Source organism: Centroberyx affinis, unplaced genomic scaffold, assembly GCF_046629955.1.
Source record: "Centroberyx affinis isolate AG114_WGS23_722 - 3 ecotype Tasmania unplaced genomic scaffold, CSIRO-AGI_Caff_v1 ptg002180l_1, whole genome shotgun sequence".
Classification (NCBI taxonomy): domain Eukaryota; kingdom Metazoa; phylum Chordata; class Actinopteri; order Beryciformes; family Berycidae; genus Centroberyx; species Centroberyx affinis.
In genome coordinates this window covers 43,826-65,657 of record NW_027280488.1, presented here as the reverse complement: position 1 = coordinate 65,657, position 21,832 = coordinate 43,826, and the positions used below count along the sequence as shown (strand labels likewise).

Below are 21,832 nucleotides of genomic sequence, written 5' to 3'. Positions count from 1 at the left end.
GTGAATTTATTGTGTGTTACGTATTTTTTTAATCTCCTATGGTATCTCTATATCATTCCTGTAGGAGACTTACAGTGTGTCTGTGCTGCTCAGTATTGAGTTTCTAGTGACCATACTGTACTTTATGGAATTTCATTGTCTCCTATAGTATCACTATAGTATTCCTATTATATTACTTACCGTTTTGAGTTCTGCTATAGCAAAACTCAAAACGGTAAGTTTGCAGCACAAACGGCCTTATTATTAGCCCCAAGCCGCAAGCTCATTATTAGCCCAAAGCGGTACAATATTATTTCTGTGGCAACAGGCTTACGACAAGATTTTAACAACTGCCAGGTTATGCTTGACAGAAAATGACAGCTTCCCCATGTGACGAGGGGGGCAGGCAGTAGAGCGAGGGGGGCGTTTCCCCGCGCTCCTATTACCTTTGCTGCTGCCTCACCTGTCAGATCGAAACTTCAGGCTATGAAAAAGTTTTATGAGTAAAACACCGATTTGAATTTGAAACTCAACAACGCAATGGAGTCGCCAGTGAAGGATCCCCCCGTCAGAGCCGGTTATCATAGAGTGGAGATCCAGAAAACGACCTGGGACGTCCCGGTGAGATACACGGCGCTGCGGGCGGTCGGCTCCGGCGCTTACGGGACAGTGTGGTGAGTTTACCCGGGAAGGGGGCACCGGACAGCGGGTATCCTGACTGTGGGAAGGGACCTATTCTGTAACATTGTAATCAATGTCTGTAACCCTTCACATAGTTTGTACGAAACAAAATGAATGGTATTTTGGCCTGGCCGCGTTATTCACTAATCCTATAGTAAATTTTAATGCTGATCATAAGACCTGTTGTGTTGCTGAAAAATACTTAAAACTATAGCAGAAGGATACTAGGACATACAACATCACAGCAAAAACTATACGTCCCAATAGGAATATTATAGGAGAAACAAGATATTTCTGCTTGGCTTCTTTATTCAATAGTAATCCTATAGTACATTTTAGAAGGATACTATACAAGCAAAATATCCCTTCCAGGAATATTATAGGATTATTATAGTGATTGAATAGGAGAGAAAAACTACCACAAAACATAATAAGGTCTCTATAAAAATGACTATTGAGTACTTCCTACTAACCCACTGTAAGTCCCTATAGGAATATTATAGAAATATTGAAATGATAGAAGATAAAAACAATAAGGTCTCTATAAAATAACTACTGAGCACCACAGACACACTGCATGTCCCTACAGGAATATAGCAATATTACAGTGGTTTTCCTTTAGGGTAGGCTACATGTTTTGTAATTGGTAAAAGGAATTTGGGCCTGGCTTGGTTATTTACCAATCAATGTAAATGTCTTTAACGTTATCCCAAATGGTTTTCTATGCGCTGTCTGCATTTATGTAGGCCTAAGTCTGCATACCAGTGGCAGAGTGTCGCATGCAGTCCAAGGAGTAGGTTCCTCTGACATCTGCAAACAGAAGCACTATTGTGCGCCTGAGGCTAGACAGCAAGTCAATGCAGGTTCGCAGATAAGACAGGAATCTCCTCTAACTTAGAGCAACCCAACCTACTGGAGCAGACACTCTCAGACACAGTATCTGATGATAACCCATCAGGGAGAATAGAATAGAATAGAATAGAACCACCAAAATGTCCAAACCTGCCTAAATCAATTCAGTATCTGGGGACAAAGTGGAGCAATGGCCGATGACTGACAAGATATTATTATTATTATTTGGTCAGTGTGATCAATTATTAGCTGTCGGTCACCAAACTATCAGCTTAGAGGGAACATCAGTCCTGAATGCTGCCTTGATGTGACTTTTATATTTCAGATATGACTTCCAAATAGATTTCTGGCAAGTTTTGCTTCATTTTCGCTCTCTGTTGTAATGATAAAAACTACAGGATCAAATTTGGACTCACTTAGGCTAAGCTAAGGAAACTGCCACACCTTGTCTTATCCAATTGACATCCACAAAACAGAATAGAATAGAATAGAATAGAATAGATGTTGTTAACAACTTCTGTACATTTCAGACTTTACTTTTAGTGAATAGATTCTTGATAGAATAGACACATCTTTTCCCCCTATAAACTCCATATATGAGTGCATTTAAACTCAAAGATCCTTTCAAATCCTTTCAAAATATCAACACACTGTTCTGTAAAGTCTTGTCTAAAATAACTTTAAAATACACCATTACAGTAACTATACTGTGGGCAAAATACAGTTTCCTGATGTGCTCACTGTGTGTGGCTCCTCTCATACTGTTCCTTAGCTCTGCCATCGATCAGCAGACCAAGGACAAGGTGGCCATCAAGAAGCTGTACCGGCCTTTCCAGTCCCTCATCCACACCAAGCGGGCCTACAGAGAGCTCAGGCTGCTTCGCCACATACAGAACGACAATGTAAGCCCTTGGACACATGGTGGATGACACGGGTTCTGTGTTGGACTGAGCTTTCATAATATAATGTGTGACTTTTGGTGGATGCTGTTCATACAAAGTGCCTTGCAATGCCATGAATGCGTACATTTTGAGTTTCTGACAAGAGAAATAAATAGTTTCTAATGTAGGTAAGCCTTTTTCAACCAGGCAGGTCAATCGCAAACATCAACTAAGAATAAAGTCTTACTTGCTAATTCCTGATGACTGATGTCTCCTAATGGTCTTAGCTGTAAATGTGTTATAAATTCAATACATCAACCCTGTTCTGTAATGCTTAAAGTATCCTGGTGGCTCCACAATCTAAGAGCGACGTGGGTTTGAATCTTGAAATGCTTAAAAAATCTTGCTATCTTTATGATGTCTTGATGTCTATGTGTATCTGTGATCATAGAGGTGTTCTTTCAGGCATGAGCAAAATTTGTGGTCCATGTGACAGAAGTCCATAATCCCATCAGTGACACTTAGATTTATGTTCCTGTCAAGCTGTGTGTGTTGTGTGTTGTGGGAACCCTCATGGTTCAGTGTTTTCACTGAAAACCACTGAAGGACCATAGACACCCACATAAATGTCTTTTATCAGACCAATCTATGGCAAGGTTTCTTAAAGTTTTTTTTAGTCTGGGACCCATTTTGGATCCCAACCTGTAGTTTAAAGTGATAATCTGTGACATTTTCATAAAATTAAATGTCATTTTTTCTCCTCTCTCTCATTGATTGCTATACCACAATAGTGATCCAACCTATATCCAGTTTGTGAAATCATTTCCATTTGCTGTTCTAAACACTCTCTTCCTGGGAAAAAAAAAACCCTCTGGCGAACAGGAAGTGATGCGTTTTACTTTTCTAGTTTGTTTGGAATAAACAGAAGAAGAAGGACTGGGTAGTTAGCATGAGCAGCGATAGCCACCATGGCTGAACAGACAAAGAGAAGAGAAACTCAAACTGCATCAACAGAAAATCCAAGGAAAAAGACGTCACAGTACTGGACACTGTTTGATTGACAGGTGATCTCTGGGAAGAGCAGTGCAGAAACACCACAGCAATGAACGCTTAGCAACAAAGATAGAGACAAAATAAAAAAAAAATATGAGGTTCTTGCAGTTTACCACATAAAGAAACACTTATCTACAGGAACTCTAGTGATGCTCTAGAATGCAAACATGACATTTATATAAGATGTGACCCTTAACCTGTGCACTGATACTGACCCTGCACTCTGACCTCTCGATGAGCATGGGGACCAAAGGTGTGTGTACGTGAGTACACTGGTAGACTTGCAACATGGCAGCGTGCGTTAACAGGACAACAAGCTTGGCCTCACCCTCCTCTTCCTCTCCTCCGTGTTGTTTTTCCCTCAAGGTGATCTGCCTCCTCGACGTCTTCACACCTGATTCCACGCTGGAAAAATTCCAAACCTTGTGAGTGGGGGAGTCAGGAGCCGCATTCCTCCGCCAGTTGTCACAGCTTGTTGAGAGTCTGCGTGTGTGTGTGCGTGTGTGTGTGTATGAAAAGCCATGAGAGAGGCCATGTGTGAGAGCAAGCTTATTCATGTTTGTTTTGGTTGGTGTGTGTGATTTAGTTTTTTTTCCCATAGTAATGAACAGTTGGTCGCCTACTTGCAATCTATAGACTGTCATTCTTCTAGTCATCTATGTAGTATAAAAGTACAGAAATACCTTTATATGTACTTTTTGCCCCTCCACTATTCATTTATATTGGTTTATCTATACTTTATCTCTCTCTCTCTCTCTCTCTCCCTCTCTCTCTCTAGTTATATGGTAATGCCCTTCGTAGCCCAGGACCTGGGCCACATTATGAAGAGGCGGAGATTAACCGATCGCATCATCACATACCTGTTCTACCAGCTCCTCAGAGGGCTCAAGGTGTGTCACTGCGCTTGTTGGCTCACAGCTTGTCTGTTGTTTTAGGCCGTATTCATTTATTAGCCAAGGGAGATGCTGATACCGGGAATCAATTTGAGGCAGAGTTTCATTTTTTTTTTCTCTCTCCCTCTCTTCAACCCTTCTAATATGCCGTACCATATAACGTCTCCGCTGTTTCTTTTCCTTTTCTACATCTTCGTCCCATCTCTCTCTGTCTTTTCATCCACTTTTTGTATTAGTTATTATGAAATGTTATATTGTTATTCTGCCTGTAACCAAAAGTGCTATTGGTGTAGTTTAAAGGACATCTTTGATCTCAACAGGACTAACCTGGATATATAAATTATGAATATATAAAAAAAAATAGCTATTCTATCCAAATGAAACCATGCAATATGCCATGCACACAGAACACATAATGTATTTGTTCTACTGTTTTATCTGTATTCATGCCACTCCACTCTGATAGTCAATGTATAACCAAAAGTGCTCAACGGAAACAAAAGAGCAGGCACGTTTCAGAGCGGAAAACGAAAATAACTGCTTGTAATTGCCTCCTTTGCTGGTTGTGAGCTGTAAACCCCTTTGACCCTGAGATGTTTTTCCCCTTCCTAATATGTGTCCATGTCACCTAACTCTACTTAATGCTCTGGGGGCTGGAAAACACACAAAACACAGTCTTCTCAAACGACTTTGTGGTGCAAGTGTTTATGCTGTATTTTAAATCCATGTATAATGCAGTGCCACTCATAGAGCTATAAGCCTCTCAATCACAGGATGTTGCTCTGCCCACTCTGTAGGTGCAATATGTCTGTATATGTTATTGTCTACTGTGCGTTCCAACCTCTTTTTTGCATTTTTGCAGTATATTCATTCTGCGGGGATCGTGCATCGGGTTGGTATTTGATCGTTTTTACTTTGCCACTGTAGGCTTCTTGGCTTATGTGTGTTTTTCTTAATGTAATTGAATTGAACGGTTGGATGTTATTTACAAGAAGTCCCAGTAGGCTGTTTGTACCTGTGTGGTGTTGAAACGTCTCTTATGGCTCGTTTTAGGATCTGAAGCCTGGCAACCTCGCTGTAAATGAGAACTGTGAATTAAAGGTAAGTTAGTCAACAAGATACATGCTGGATTATGCTGAGGTCAAGATGATGATATATATGACAACACATGATGGTTTACTGTCCCTCTTATCCAGAGTGACTTGCAATGAGAAAAAGAGTAGGAAAAGTCTCACTTCCTAGATTGTCAATGTTACAAGTGGACTAAAAGACGGACAACAGCAGCCAGTCCTCTCCACTCCTTCTCGCTCACTGTTGTAAACTTGAAGCTGTGCCTGTCCTCAGATCCTGGACTTTGGCCTGGCGAGGCAGACGGAGAGTGAAATGACTGGTTATGTTGTGACGCGCTGGTACAGAGCACCGGAGGTCATATTCAACTGGATGCACTACAGTCAGACAGGTGACATGCTCATATCGCCCCCCAGCTGCAGATCGGAACAGCATATTGTTGTTTAATATAGCAAAATATTACAGCTGCGATATTAAAAATTTCACCAATTGGCCTGCCTTTGGTGTTCTCCCTTGTGCCTCTCTCTCTCTCTCTCTCTCTCCCTCTCTCTCTCTCTCTCTCACAGTGGATGTCTGGTCGGCCGCCTGTATCCTGGCTGAGATGATAACTGGCCAGGTTGTTTTCCCTGGACATGACAGTATCCTCACACATTCAATACTTTGCCGCATATAGACCTTATAGCACATGGGCTTTACAGCAGCAGTGTAATTGCAATATCCACAATATCTCAGGCTTTTTAACATGTTGAAGGTAAAGAAAACATAGAGCATTGTAAGGTTTTTATTAGATTTCTTTAATCATTGCAAATAATATTGCAATAAACCAATCAATCCTTACTGACCCAACAAGGGAACAGCCAGAAATACAGTGATCCACTGAAATAAAAGGTAGAACATCTAAGCTCAGAGTAGGATGTTAGAATTGTATATGAAAAATAATAAATATACAAAATGTATCTGTGATGGCATTGACTGAAAACTCACAGTACAAATCACAGTATATTCATAAAAAAATGAATGAATGAAACGTTCTACAATAGTGTAGCAGCTACAGATCTATATGGTGTATCGTACATGTCCTGTGTGTGCCATCATAAGGCTTCTTTAACTAGCCTGTTCAGGTATTGATCAGCTGAAGAAGATCCTCCGCCTGACAGGAACACCACCGTCTTCCCTGGTTGAGAAGATGCAGAGCAAAGATGTAAGTTGAGTTCATCACTTGATTCCATAGGCGTTCCCTTTTATATGAAACACGATGAGAGTGATTAGTATAATAAACATCGAACAAAAAGTTCGGAACTTTGTGTTTGGTAGATTATTTCTCTGTTGTAACAATGCTTCTTGGCAATACATTTTATACCGTTGGAAAGCCTGTTTATTTCCCTTTTAAATGGTGCCTCATTTGTAAGGAACATGCATTTGTGGGATGAGCAGCACAGCTGAGTATGTGGGTTGCGCTCATGTAAAATTTGCCAAATCTTCTCTGCCAATGCCAAACTGCTTATTCTGCTGTTGCTATTGACTCTTGTTTGGTGTTGTTTGGTGGATTGGATGATTGAAGTCTATCAGTAACAAGGAAGAAACAAGACATATTGGCAATTTTACAATTTATTCATTTAACAAACAGTCAGGAGCCTCAGTAGCGTGTGGAAGAACCATACACAGCCACAACAGCCTGGCACCTCCTCGTCATGCTGGTCACCAGCCTGGTCACACACTGCTGTGGGATGGCATTCCACTCCTCAACCAGGATTTGTCGCAAGTCAGCCAACGTGGTTGTGTTGGTCACTCTAGCACGAACAGCACGCCCAAGCTGATCCCATAAGTGTTCAACTGGGTTGAGGTCAGGACTGTTGGCAGGCCATTCCATTCTCTCTACTCCCAAATTCTGGAGGTAGTCTCTGATAAACCCCGCTCTGTGGGGGCGAGCGTTGTCATCTTGGAGGATGGAGTTCGGTCCCAGACTGTGGAGATATGGGATTGCCACTGGTTGCAGAATCTCATCTCGATATCTCTCTGCATTGAGATCGCCTCTAATGATGACAAGCCTTGTTTTTCCAGTGATGGAGATGCCGCCCCACACCATCACACTGCCTCCACCAAAAGGTGTTACTCTATCGGTGCAGCAATCAGCATAACGTTCTCCCCGTCTTCTCCACACTTTGACCCTACGATCCAACTTCCGTAGGCAGAATCTGGACTCATCGCTGAACATAACGTTCCTCCACATGTTCAGGTTCCAGTGCAGGTGCCAATCAGGTACCTGATTGTCAGCACCTGGGGGACCGGAAGCTCAAAACAAGAGTCAATAGCAACAGCAGAATAAGCAGTTTGGCATTGGCAGAGAAGATTTGGCAAATTTTTCATGAGCGCAACCCACATACTCAGCTGTGCTGCTCATCCCACAAATGCATGTTCCTTACAAATGAGGCACCATTTAAAAGGGAAATAAACAGGCTTTCCAACGGTATAAAATGTATTGCCAAGAAGCATTGTTACAACAGAGAAATAATCTACCAAACACAAATTTCCGAACTTTTTGTTCGATGTTTATAAGTACTTGTGTTTCTGAATGTCATCGGAATATTTCACACTCCTTACTGTCTCACCCATCCTTTATACCTGTTTCATCTGCTTTTATTTATTTAACCCTCTTGCTTTGGAATTAAGACTTAACCGTAGTTAATGGAATGATGCTGTTGTCCAGGCGCAGTCATATGTACAAAGTCTCCCTGTGCAGAAGAAGAAAAACTTCAGGGAAGTGTTTCCCTCCATGGAGGAAAACGGTGAGTTGAACTGCCTCCCGTTGTGGACAGCCTGACTTGAAGCTGAAATTCGTGACATTATTCGATATAAAAAAAATGAACATTCTCCTTTCTTGCCTGAATCTCCTTGCATATGATACATACTGGGAAGTGCGGGGGTATTTAAATGGGATTTAGATGACTGTATCCCCACCAAGGTGAATCATTCTTTCCCCATTTAAAACATATGAATGTAATATATGACCTCTATTGGCCGCCAGTAGGAATTGCAACAACAAAGTGAGTTGGAAAGTGAGTTTTGAAAGGCAGAAGTCATTTACTGCCCCTTTAACTTTTGTGTTGTCTGTGTTCCTGCCTCCAGCCGTGGACCTGCTGGAAGGCATGTTGCTGCTGGACCCAGAGACCCGGCTGACGGCTAAACAGGGCCTGTCGCACCCCTACCTGGCCGAGTATCACGACCCGGACAGCGAGCCGGACTCCGACCCGTACGACGACTCCTTCGAGAGCCTGGAGCTCGCCATCGGGGAGTGGAAGAGTAAGTATGGCTGTGCGGGAGAGGCCGGAGGTGAACTCTGTTACATGAGACGGATTTCCCTCTGAGGTTTACAACACGCATTTGAAAGTCTCAACCTCCTACCTGATTTCACTGAGAATGAATTTTGTCTTATTCAAAAATCTATTAGCTGGCTTTGTAAGGCTCAAACCTTGGTGTAAAAAACGCCAGAATAAACCTTGTGCCACTTTCTCTTGTAATAAATCTACACTGTACATAGAGATTTTCCAGAAATTTCCAGAGGCTGTGGCTATGATTTATGATGATGATGATGTTGATGATGATACTTTATTGTCAGATCCAGTCTGAAATTTTTCTTGCATCACAGCAGCTCCATTTGCAACATCACAGAAACGACAAAAATTAAGACAGGACACAAAGACACATACATTCAACATATCATTACTATCACAAAAGACATGTTATGATTATGATGTCATGATTATGATTTCTTTATTTAATAGGGACAGTCCATATTATTGAACATTTAAAACCAAATGTAAATATGCCAGATTTAGCCACCAGGCAAATTTTCATGTTGTCCCTTTCGGTTGATGTCACAGTTAAAATACATGTCACAGTTTACTAAATCTAAATAAAATAATTATATTATAACCTATTAAGGTTAATATTATTTATTTGAAAAAATAGGGAGAAAAAGAAAAAAAATCTCATTATGTTAGAGTATTTTTTCTCCACATAAGTTGTGTGTATACACCATTTATTTTTTTTGATGTATTTACATATTTTATTGTTAAATTCCCTCCTTTATCCAATCAGGTCTCATCCACATGGAGATCATGACCTTCGACCCTGCCAACCCCAGCCAGACAGCAATGTAGGACACTGTGATGTGCTGGCGCCCCCTAGTGTTTGGTTATAGTAAATGCATTAAGGTCAACAACAGTGTCAACCTCAGGAAAAACAAAGAGGTCGCCCTCTGGAAATGTTTTGAGATTATGTGGCGATAATATTCTCCATTGAAAGCAAATGAAAACAAATGAAATGCAGTTGTTGCAAATGAAATGAATTTAGGTGGATGGCAGCTTCAGTAGCCTGGCCTATATCAGCCAGCAGAAAAACAATAGGAGGCCCACAGAAGGAGTTATGCTAGTACTGTTGGTGGTTTTGCTCCACAATATTGAGGCACCGATTTGCATCAGCTTCTTAAGTACAGTAGCCCTGTGTGGACAAATGATCACAGAAAAACACTTGAGGGTAACATGAGGTGATCATTGGATATTGTGGTTTCCTTTATGTGTGTGTGTTTTGTTGTTTTTCTGCCATTACGTGTTATAACATTATTTGTGGGCATACCTAACCAGCTGGTGCAGACTGTTCATTTTTCATAGATTTGTATTTGTTACAACATAATGGATAGTAGTTGCTCATTGTAAATGTTAACGGAGTAATGGAGAAGGAGCTAAAACAGTTCCAGATTTAAATGCTCAGAATAGAGGCTAATGAATTCAGATAGGCGATGTTGCCTTGCAATGACAAAAAGTTAGGTAGATTGTATCTGTTTTACACTACATGTGTAGTTATTGTGTTTTTTTGTGTATAATAGATTCATGATGCTTCAAGGGTTTATAATGGAACGAGCATTTCATTTTACTTTAGGATGGGTTTGTAAAGATGCAGGAATTTCCTTGTATTCTTGTGATTTATCAACAACAAAGCCAGACATGTTAAGCTACATTGTGTCATTTCATTGAGGGCATTTCATATATTTTGTCCCATATAATTTCAGTTTCTGGACATGTGCTTATATGTACATCTTCCTTTTTATCTTGACTGTTCCAACCCAGACTCACTCAACTGTATTCAAATAAACCATTTTAAAATAAAGCAGATACGGATGTGTGAGGTGTGACTTATTTTAGTATTTTAGGGTTCCTAAACAGCTGGAAGGCTGCAGATATTTATGAGAAACCTGCCTGTGAGGTTCAGCCAGTCCAATCCAACTCTTCAAAAAACACTCCATTAACATCCTTTACTTGTAGATGATCATGCTTATGTCTTGTTTATTAGGGGTCCAAGCACATAGTGCTGGAACCCTATTTTATTTGCTGGAATTGTTCTTTCTTCTTTCTTTCTTTCTTTCTTTCTTTCTTTTTCTCCGCTAAAAGTATCTGCAGCTCAGAAACCATAAGTCCTACAGCAACCATATTTCACACAGTCTCACATATCACACAGTGCAGAAAACTCAAAGCAGGTGTTTGACATCATCTGTCAATGGCAAAATACCTGATTGGCATCACTGATTGGGGTGTGGCCAGACCTTTCAACCCATAGAGAGCAGTGCAGCAGCAGTTTTCTGGCCCATGTGACTTACTATTGTTTTATTCGTTGATAGAGAGCACTACAATGTTCTATAAAGTGATTAGCACTGTCAGTCTGTCAATCATAGGCTGCAGTATCACACTACTTCTCCCTTTAGTCAGTTTCTCCTCACTGAACCTATAACAGGTGTTTGGCTCAGTAGGTAAAGCATCAGCATTTCATGTGGAAGGTTGTGGGTTCAAATCCAGACTTGACCTTTCCACAGTCATTAGTCGTCAAGGACAAGTAATAGAAAGTCTGGCCGTTGCGAATAACTCCAGCAATGTGGTTGCAATGAAAAGATTAACTTGACAGAAGTCACAGGCCAACGCAAAAGCCGGTATAAAGCCATAATTAATAAACTGCATGTCCGATCTTCACAACTTGTCAGTTTTTGTGTGTCTTTTTACCTTCTGTAATGTTTTGTCTATCTGTTTGTCTTTCCAAATTGTGCTTGGACCCCGCATAATATATGAATATAGCTTGCGGCTATATTCATATATTATTTTTGCTGTTTTTATTGTTTCTGCTGCTTTTTATTGCTTATTCCTTCTGCACACTATTACTTTTGTTGCTGCAATGATGTAATTTCTCCATGGGGATCAATGAAGGTTCATTTTACCTTATTAATAATAATACTATTAATTATAATAATATCTCTTATACCACTTTCCCCGCCTCCTGACGCTTCTCTATGATCCATAATCCTTCTGTGGATGCAGGGAATTAGCCACTGCACTCCTTACAACTGGTTTGAAGGTTATTCTACTCTTGCAGTCATTGTAAGCCTGTTTGGATAAGTGTGTGTGCCTAAATGATTAAATGCCTAATATGGAAAAGGAAATGTAGTGTGGGAACGACTGGCTACAATCTTATAATGAAGTTCCACTTCTAGTCACTAGAGGACAGCATCAGATTATAACATGCAGGTTCTTTGTTGGAGTAATGGGATAGGATGACACTTATCTTGTATGCACTTTCCTTCAAACTGCTAGTGATTTCCTATGTTTCCTAGAATGCCTTTCGACAAAAGTCATCTATCTATCTATCTATCTATCTATCTATCTATCTATCTATCTATGTAGCTATCTGTGTAGCTATCTAGCAATCTACACTGAACAAAAATATAAATGCAACATGCAACAATTTAACATTTTACTTGGTTACAGTTCATATAAGAAAATCATTTGAGTGAAATTCTGAACAAAGGAGAAATGTTCACCAACAGGGATGTAAACAAAGTTGTGCACAAGATTTGAGATGCATACACTTTTCATGGCAAATTAATGGGATATTTTAACTCATGAAACATTAAAACCAAACTTTACATGGTGCATTCATATTTTTGTTGAGTATATTTTAACCTGGATTCAGCTGTATTTTGCACAGATCAGCTTGAATGCATACAGTCATGGTACTTTGTAACATCGCTGAACAAATAAAAGACACTTATGTAAGTTTGGTTGTACAGCAGCTTGTATGTTTTATATCTGTCTTATTTACTTTGTATGTTTTAACATGGCAGTTTATCTACCTGAGAAAATCCCTGAAAAAAAAATCCATCCATCCATCTGTCAACAATCCAGTTCTTTCACCTTAGATAACATGTTGCTGTGTATACACTGTGTGATCAAACTGTGTGATGGCAGGGCACTGGCTGAATGAAGAGGATTATTTTCTGTATCACTTGTCAGAAGGGATTTTATCAGGTGAAGTGAGCTGTGAGACTAGGTGTCTCAGGCTTATGTTATGACAAATGAATTGGACAGTATGGGAGTTTTCTGCCTTCAAACTCTGAGGACATCCCAAGGATTTCTGTCAGTTCGATAAATTACCTCAGCCTCAGTGTTACTCTTCTTCCTAGAGTCAGTGTAGAGGTTCCCCATAAGACGTCTATGCTGAATTAGTGCTGCAGCAGCTATATTCATTCACATGTCATAACATGTTTAAAGGAGGACTGAATTAGCATATTATAAGAGCATAAAACTTGTGTCAACCAAACACCTGGTTGGCTGACAATGCCTTACCCCATCAGATTCATGAAAATGAAATAAAAAATAAAATAACTAAAAATATGCAAACAAATAATACATAAACAGAGACTTGTGTAGGAGCAGGTAAGTTCTATCAATGTTGTTGCAATTCTCGCTGATAGAGGTCGATAAAGATTATAGATTACTTATTGCCCCTTAACCTGCAATAAGCGATATCAGACCTTATAACCAATCCCGAAACTAATTACGTGGAGATTTCATTGAGACATAATGATATAAACCAGTATCCACACATGCGGGCGAGCTGTGTTGCTGTTTTCACCTCTTTTTCTAAAGCTTTTTGTCAAATCCCACACCGGAACGAAGCTCCTCCCGGTCCATTCAAAAGCTAGCTTGTCTCCTCCCTCGCTGTTTAAAAGTGGCCCTCTCCCCTTCCCATTCCTGAAAAAAATGCTCATAATGGCAGAATTGAAAGTAAATTTGTTAAACTAGTAAACTTGCTACCTGCCTCTTCACTTCAACTTTCAGCAGGAGAAAGATCTGCCAAAGTGAGACTGGTAACCGGTGACACTACTACTAGGTACATTTAGTTTAGCTATTAGCCTTTATGCACGCTGCTTTGCAATGTTTGTCCTTAGTAAGCCTCCATAGTGCAGTGGCTTCGCTGTGGTTTAATTGCAAATGTGTTGTGGTTTCTGTCACCCTCTGGTTGAAAAATTGGATTATTGCAGCTTTAAGTAATCAGATTTTTTTTATTTGTCTGATCTGTCAACCTAGGTAACAACTGTCACCTACACCTCTGTCACTCATGCACCCTCAAGCAACATCTTGCTGGGTATGTACTGCATCAAGCAGTGCTTTCTACATGATCTAAGTGAACTCTCTTAAGTGCATTGCATTGCACAGATATGTACAAAATGTGCTATACAAATAAAGTTTGATTGGTTGAGCTTTCTTATGCTTAGGGTTTGGTTTTGTAGCTTGAATCACAGGTTACATTTTATGGGTTTCTGGGCATTACAGGACTGTTGGCTGTTCATGAGAGGAAAATGTTTTGTGTCCTGGGTAGGGTTGATTTTTTACAAGTTTGCTTAATTTTTGTGCTGTCTTGATAAATACAGTATATTGGGCAATGTGCAGTATGAAACTGTGAGTTACATAAATACAGTATATAAATACAGTATATTGGGCAATGTGCAGTAAGAGGCTGTGGGACTTCTACAAATACAAACCAAGTAGCAGTTTTTCACTCATCTGAATATGCAGTGCAACTCTCTCATCTTTGTCTTTGTGGTTTACAAACTACAAACAATGCAACTAACACAAAGTAATTTGTAATGCCCCAAAAAATACAATACACCACGAAGAATTGACAAGATGAAGACGAGATGAACATGGAACTCAGATTTATTCAGGATGTTTTGGTGGTACAAATTCAATCACATTCAATAAATCTGGTTGTACCAGTCAGCCTTTTCCATCTTTTTTGTTCAGAGTGAAAAGGAAAGAAAAGTAGCATTAAAACACTGTTTGCAAACCTTAGTGGAGAACCCATTTTCCCTCGGAAAGGGAGAAGAAAAGGAGGAACACAAAAAATTAAATCCCAGAGAATGGGTTGCCACTGTAGGAGTGTTATGTATGACTGCTTTTAGTGATGTCAAAACACACAAGATGGCAGACAACAGAGAAGACATTGCAGAATAGAGGAGATGAAGTTATAGTTGTAACACTATGTGGGTGTCTGCCATATCTGCTTTTTCAACTGGAGGTGAACAACATGGCATCTGAACCTCCTTCCATGCAAATCTATACACTGCTGCTGCCATTTTGTGTGCAATGATTGTTGCCCTGGGAGGATTCTCCGTCTTGACACTACAAGTATCCTCTTGTCTACATGACAGGAGATCCAGCAACTAAAAGACAGCCAGGCTGACTGATCAAAGGAAGAGTGAACAGACTCACATCTCTGCTGCCGATTGTTTTTGGTCTAATAATCTCTCTGCCTCTTCTTATATTTCGGTGTATTCTCTGACTCTCTGAGGATAAGCAAATGCCAAAGAGAACTGTACTATTACATGGATGCGATCATTGTGCGTCCTCTGATTTCCACCACTGCACGTTCTGACTATCCTGTGTCTACGGGGACATGTGCTGTGAGTGTAAATGATGGGATCAAATGCAACAGGTGTTCTTGGCTTGGTGTAAATCAGGGGCTGCTCTGAGGCTGCGGGGGAGGGGAGAGGTGGCGTGGTGTATGGAGGCTTGTATGAGTGGTTGCCTGGAGGAGGGGAGGAACAGGAGCAGGTGGAGGAAAAGAGGGAAGAGGAGGAAGGGAGGGAAAGACGGACATCTGCTGTGTTTAGAAGCGTCTTGACACAGTGGACGAGCGGGACATGCTGATGCCGCTGCCGCCGCCGCCGCCGCTTGAGAAGCTGCTGTAACCGCCACCGCCGCCGAGGGACATGCCGCCGCTGGACATGCCGCTTCCGTAGCCGAATGAGCCTCCTCCGCCACTGATGGCCATACCGCCGCCGCCCATGCCCATGCCCATACCGCCGCCGCCCATGCCCATGCCCATACCACCACCACCACCTGGTGATGAGAATGAGATGTTTTCAGATTAGATGAGGTGGCAGGAATCTTTCTGATTCTGATCACTAAAAATATCTGATCATTTTAGTGTTCATCAGGCCCTAGTGGCTTACTCATTTTCTATTTTGACTTTTTCATGAATACCTGAGAATTGGCTTGGAAATCATTTCAAGTGTGAGAATATAGAGCAACACACTCACCCCCGCCGCTGCTTGAGCTCTGGACGTGGATGGTAGCAGTTGAACCACCAGAGGCAATTCTGCAGAGAGGTGCATAAATTAGCTATTTTAGCTACTGGTGTTGCTGCCTGTACAATACCCCAAGATGCAATGTACTCCCAATATCTCCTAAGGTTCATTCTTTCTTAACTAGCTCAAAAACTAGCTCAAGGTTTTACCTGGTCTCCTCTCCTTCTAGCAGTTTCCTGTAGGTGGCGATCTCAATGTCCAGGGCCAGCTTGACGTTCATGAGCTCCTGGTACTCGCGGACCTGGCGGGCCATGTCCTGTTTGGCTCTCTGCAGGGCTTCCTCCAGGTCCTTGATGCGGAGCCTGGCATCCTTCACAGCCAACTCACCACGCTCCTCAGCCTCAGCAATCTGGGCTTCCAGGTTAGCACGCTGTGAGGTTGAAAAGACAGCAAAAGTGGTAGCAGTGATGTTATTATGACAAGCTCAAGTGCTATGTACAGGCTTAGCTGAGGGTACTGTCACTCAAAACACAGTCACTTAGGTGGTAGGCCTGTAACTGCAGCAAATTACTAGGCCTAAAACTGAAGGTATACTCAGTTACAGCTGTAACTGTAAGCCTACCTGTCCCTTGACTGACTCAATCTCGTTCTGGAGGCGGCTAATCATACGGTTGAGCTCAGCAATCTCAGACTTGGTGGTGCGAAGGTCGTCTCCGTATTGGCCTGCAGAGGTCTGCATCTCCTGGTACTGAAGGAAGAAGACCAATTGTTACTGAAGATCTCCGAATATCAATATTCAGTCTGTACATTTTATCTGTTGATTCTCAATACATCAGAGGGCCTTTCCGTAGCTCTTCTGTCCAAATGATTTAAAACAACTTTGACCAGTGATTTCATTGACTTTCCTCTGCAGTTTTATTTTGAAGTTGTGTGCAGGGTGTGTGTGTGTGTATCATATTGGGCTTGTGGACAACCTATTATATGGGTGACGTTCTCTCTCCACATACCTTCTGCTGGTACCACGCCTCAGCCTCGGCGCGGCTGCGGTTGGCGATGTCCTCATACTGAGCGCGCACTTCAGCCACGATGGAGTCCATGTCCAGGTTGCGGCTGTTGTCCATCTCCACAATGACTGAGGTGTCCTTGATCTGGCCCTGGAGCTCACGCAGTTCCTGGAGAAGAGGTATATGTAGTGGGTGAGGATGGATGACAATGGATGAGATGAGATAGGGATAGAGCCAGATGTAAATGAAATAGTGATAGTGCAAAGAAGCAAGCAAACAACTAAAGTATGGTTTATTTTCCTTACCGCCTCATAGACGGCCCTGAGGAAGTTAATCTCATCCTGGAGGGCGTCAACCTTGGCCTCCAGCTCAACCTTGTTCATGTAGGCACCATCCACATCCTGGAAAGGGAGGGGAGAGAATTTGTATTGGCAGTGGCTCTGATGTACGGCATCATTTCTTCCACTATCATTAAAGGCATGGTGCAGTAACAGGGGCTGGAATTCACAATTCTACTTTGGGTCCACTGAAACTCACTTACCTTCTTGAGGAGCACAAACTCGTTCTCCACACCAGCACGCTTGTTGATTTCATCTTCATATCTGAGAGAAAAGCACAGAGTTGACAAATGAGTTGATGGAAATTGTTGTTCTGTGACTCCTGTTTCTTTTATGACTCGTGCTTTTGAACTCACTTGTTCTTGAAGTCCTCCACCAGGCCCTGCATGTTCCTCAGCTCTCCCTCCAGCTTGATCTTCTCGTTGCCGAGCCCGTCCAGCTGTCTGCGCAGGTTGGCGATGTAGGCCTCGAACATGCCGTCGATGTTGGAGCGGGTGGTGGTCTGGTCCTGCAGGAGGCTCCACTTGGTCTCCAGCATTTTGTTCTGTTGCTCCAGGAAGCGGACCTGTATACAGGAAGTGGCATCATTGGTCAGGTTTAGATCCAGTATGAATAGGGGAAGTATGTGTTTTTGTGGTGAAATTCGAAACAATTCATTGACGTTCATATTTAGAGATTCATGTGCTTAGTGTATTATGGGAAATGTTGCCCATGTTTGTTTTCATTGCAACATTTCCATGACAGTGTAATTCTAAAATATATAAGTGGATTAAATTTACGGCCCGGCTTGTGCATGATTAGACACGCTCACTCTGGGGTAACAACAATGTTTGCTTTCTTTGTTTTAAGTTCCTCAGGTGATCCTTCCATAGTGCCACGCCTGTGTGTGTGACTTTCCCACATAAAAGCCCTTCTGTGCACACATATTGGCAGCTGCTGTATTAAAATATCCCCTCAGGGCTGGGATGTTCTCTGGAGAGTGCAGATCTCTCTACACACTGTAGCAGTGCTTGTCCTAGTGAGGTCATTTTGTTGAGAACAACTGATGTGATCCCAAGAAACATGTTTCAACTCCTTCTCCAAGGAGACAATAAATACCTTACATGCAAGATGCAGTCAGAGTACAGTACAATCAAGTATCAGGCAGACAGGAGTTTAGACCCCTCCCTCCATTTAGGGTGTGTATGTACGCGTGCAAGTTTGCTTGGGGAGTGTTAATGTGAGGTCTACAGTGCCACGCCTCAGCCTATCCCCTCATATTAAACCTGAGGTTACCCCTCCCTAGCCTCCGGGATGCATAGTCTTAGTGAATGAACTTGCCTGCCTCAGCCCCCCATAATTAATACTATAGAGGCCTGGTTTTACATGCCTAAGGGTATTAACTGTCATATATTGTGTTATAAATTACAGATCTTTATTCATTTATTGATTTGTGCAATATTACTATTTCATACAATGATACAAATGATCGATCACTAAAACCGGATGGGTTTTTATTCTGCAGGTTTTTTGTATTATATTGTACTATGTAAGTAAGCATGCTTAATTGCTAAATCTTTTATTTTGCATCTTCTATTTTTCAAAAAGAAATGCTTCTATGAATTAACTGCATGTGATCAGTTCACCTGTATGAGCAAAGTGTAGGTGTGGTTTGCACACCGTGTATGAAAAGCTGACTGAGCGTTTTCACACGCAGGGTGTGGCTAACTTCTTTTTCATCTCTCCCTGAGAGAAAAAGTCCCTCACCGTCACAGTGTTCATAAGCTCAGTAGAACTGAGGTCTCTAATTACACATTAAAGTGCAAGGAAGGTGCATCTGAAATAAAAACTCCATTAAGTTATTTTATTCTTGATTACGTCAAGTATTACATATTCTTGAAAATGTCTTGGCACTTTCTATCTAGAATAAATAATTAAAAGTTAATGCAAAAACTTTTGATAAGGTTGCGTGTCATGCACTGCAGGTAGAGTTTACATGGCGTCCACTTTCAGCTCCATTGAAGGTCTGTGAGTTCTTGCTGCCATGGGAATGGATGATAACCTGATCCCCCTCTTCCCCCCACACAGAGAGAGCGCACGGTCACTGGATACTGCTGGGCTAGAGTTTCCTACCTCAACCCCCTTCCCTCTCACAGCTTGCAAGGGGCCAATTATGCTCAAAGGGAAACTGTTCACCAGCAGCAATCTGCTTTCAGTTTCAGTGTAGTGGCTAGTTGCTGCACAATGGGGCTTTGAGAAGCATGTATGAGTTCATGTGAGGTGATTAGAAAAGCTGCTTTTTCGGCACGTTCCATTTTAATAGACAGCGAATGAATGATAATGTGTTTATTAGTGTTAGTTTTCAATGCCTGCTCTAGCTAGGCCCTTAGTGTGCAAAGTATCCAGGTTTGGATCAGTTGCTGTGTAATATTTAATGAGCCCAGGGGGCTCTAGAGAGAGAGAGAGAGAGAGACTGTCTATTGCAGCTATTAAAGTGTGATGATTGGACTAAGCAATGAACACTGTTGTATACAGTGCAATCACCATCTATTCTTAATGCTTTATTTTCATTAATCTCAACACCTAAATGCACACTCTAAGGTTTTAAAATGTTAAATCTCAAAATATTCCATACTGGAATATATGAAATGCTATGACACATTTAAAATTTAAAAAAGAAACTCAGTTAACATTCTTGACGTGATTTGGGGATAAGCTTGACAGAGATGGAACAGACAGACAGGGGTCACTTACCTTGTCAATGAAGGAAGCAAAGCGGTTGTTGAGGGTCTTGATCTGTTCCTTCTCCTGGGTACGGACAGTCTGGATGTTGGGGTCGATCTCAAGGTTCAGGGGGGCCAGCAGGCTCTGGTTGACAGTGACGGCTGTGATGGGGGCACACATAACGCCACCACCGCCACCTCCCAGAAAAGACCCTCCGCCAAGGCCCATGCCTCCGCCAAAGCTCATGCCTCCGCCTCCGCCATAGCCCATGCCTCCGCCTCCGCCTCCGCCAGAGGCAAAGCCCATGCCTCCGCCACTGCCAAAGCCCATGCCTCCGCCACTGCTGCTGACAGCCATGGAGCGCCTCATGCCCATGCCACCACCTAGTGACATGGTGCCTAATGATCTGCCGCCAGATGCTCCACCGCTGAAACTCATGCTACTGCCGCCACCAAATCCACGACTGATGCTGCGGGTGGAGCCTCCGCCTCCGCTTCCGCCTCCGCTACTGCTGTAGACTGTAGACGTTCTTTTCACGCTGACACTCATGGCTGGTTCTGTTTCCTCGGTGAGGGGATGAGCAGGAGAGAAGGAAGGGAGCAGAGAGAGAGACAGAGAGGTTCGGCGGAGCAGTGGAGCTCACTAAGAGGAGAGTCGAGTCCCTCTGAGTGTCCTCTCTCTGTCCGCCGCGGCTTTTTATCGGCCTCCGAGCGAGGAGGAGCTTCCACTGAGCTCCACCTGCTCTCCGCCTCCCTCTTGACCCTCCTCCATCTACCTGGCCCCTGGAAGGCAGGTAGAGAGGCTCGGAGCAGCCCAGCCCGTCAGACAGGTAGCAGTGCCATCCCCTGTAAGATGATCGGGGCCCGGCACGCCCAGGTGCTCACAGAGGAATGGCATCAGGGCCTGAGGGGAAAGGGAGGAAAGACATGTTGGCAAAGACTTTTACTTAAATAGCTGGGGGCTTTCAGTGGGGTGGGGTGGGTAAAACTGCAGTCACTGTTCCACTGTTTTCTCCTGTTCTTATTCTTGCAAGAAAGACGCATGCTAAATAGCATATGATACCTTAGAGCTTTAACGAAAGCTGAAATAGGTATTAATCAATTTGCTTTTCAGTCAGTTACCATGGTCTTTCTCACTGCATTTGCAACACACACATTCTGCCAGGCTGTTTTCAAAGGTATGCATGCATGTGCTATATAAGTAGGCGTTTGTGCATGGCATAAATAATGGGTCAAGGAATGCAAGTTAACATTATACTTTAAGGAGATGCAATATATTGGACAACACAATTCACTTAACACACTTCGATAACACTGCAGTAGCCTGTACTGCTGGTTTGTAGCACAAAAAGCAAAACCCTCAAACCCTCCTCTACTGAAATTCTGGTAAACATCTGTCATCCAATGACTTTTGATATAAAGAGCACTTGAGTTCTCATTTGTGGAGAAAAACGCCAAACAACGTTTTTTTCCATCTCTGTTTAACAAGGATTCAGAAAACCTTGAGTGTGTTCTCCTCTTGCCAGTCTCTCATAAAAGTACAAAATTGCAATGAAGTTTCCTCCTAGACTTATTTTGTGTCTATTGGGGGCACTGATGGACAGAGTAATGCTACTGCAGGTGTCTAGTGCTGTAAATGTAAAGTTTATTATTATTGTATGTTTTGGTGTGTGTTGGTGTACGGTATACTATCATGAGTTATTGCAAAGTTGACACTGGACCACAATGCACCAAAGTTTCCATGTTTCAAACCAATCTCTGCATGATGACGCCTTTTTCAAAGCCATCAGCCATGTTACTATATTAAGCAAACATTCCTGAGATAATGCCTACATGTATATATAACACAATTTGTACTTTAAGTGCCCTCACATGCTTAGAGAGATCGCATGGGAAAACAATTCTTCAAGCGTTCCTCAGAGAAAGTAAAGAGAAAAGGAAGGAGGCAAAGTAAAACGCATATTGCG

The 21,832-nt window shown here is 42.1% G+C and overlaps 2 protein-coding genes across 2 annotated transcripts; one reads left to right on the top strand and one right to left on the bottom strand.

The window, feature by feature from the left end:
* Positions 1 to 445: 445 nt before the first annotated feature.
* On the top strand, positions 446 to 10,571 carry LOC139654975 (mitogen-activated protein kinase 14A). Its single transcript, XM_071532261.1, has 12 exons — positions 446 to 653; positions 2,285 to 2,414; positions 3,813 to 3,871; positions 4,225 to 4,336; positions 5,202 to 5,231; positions 5,393 to 5,440; positions 5,684 to 5,798; positions 5,974 to 6,045; positions 6,529 to 6,608; positions 8,115 to 8,193; positions 8,534 to 8,707; positions 9,506 to 10,571. The coding sequence occupies exons 1-12, from the start codon at positions 520 to 522 to the stop codon at positions 9,565 to 9,567; spliced, it is 1,095 nt and encodes a 364-aa protein (XP_071388362.1). The 5' UTR covers positions 446 to 519; the 3' UTR covers positions 9,568 to 10,571.
* A 3,859-nt stretch (positions 10,572 to 14,430) lies between these two features.
* On the bottom strand, positions 14,431 to 20,545 carry LOC139654973 (keratin, type II cytoskeletal cochleal-like). Its single transcript, XM_071532257.1, has 9 exons — positions 19,897 to 20,545; positions 17,520 to 17,728; positions 17,367 to 17,427; positions 17,131 to 17,226; positions 16,829 to 16,993; positions 16,444 to 16,569; positions 16,031 to 16,251; positions 15,834 to 15,892; positions 14,431 to 15,633 (listed from the first exon to the last, which is right to left on the bottom strand). Exons 1-9 carry the CDS (start codon positions 20,413 to 20,415, stop codon positions 15,401 to 15,403), a joined length of 1,689 nt encoding a protein of 562 aa, XP_071388358.1. The 5' UTR covers positions 20,416 to 20,545; the 3' UTR covers positions 14,431 to 15,400.
* Between the last annotated feature and the right edge of the window lie 1,287 nt (positions 20,546 to 21,832).

What these genes read in the sequence shown, in the direction of transcription:
- LOC139654973 (XM_071532257.1), bottom strand. Translation starts at nt 20,415, where the DNA reads ATGAGTGTCAGCGTGAAAAGAACGTCTACAGTCTACAGCAGTAGCGGA. An exon ending in GTGGAGGACTTCAAGAACAA is followed by an intron (nt 17,428 to 17,519) that starts GTGAGTTCAAAA and finishes CTTTTCTCTCAG; the next exon opens with ATATGAAGATGAAATCAACA. An exon ending in TCAGGGCCGTCTATGAGGCG is followed by an intron (nt 16,994 to 17,130) that starts GTAAGGAAAATA and finishes CCTCTTCTCCAG; the next exon opens with GAACTGCGTGAGCTCCAGGG.
- LOC139654975 (XM_071532261.1), top strand. Translation starts at nt 520, where the DNA reads ATGGAGTCGCCAGTGAAGGATCCCCCCGTCAGAGCCGGTTATCATAGA. An exon ending in ATGAGAACTGTGAATTAAAG is followed by an intron (nt 5,441 to 5,683) that starts GTAAGTTAGTCA and finishes GCCTGTCCTCAG; the next exon opens with ATCCTGGACTTTGGCCTGGC. An exon ending in AGAAGATGCAGAGCAAAGAT is followed by an intron (nt 6,609 to 8,114) that starts GTAAGTTGAGTT and finishes GCTGTTGTCCAG; the next exon opens with GCGCAGTCATATGTACAAAG.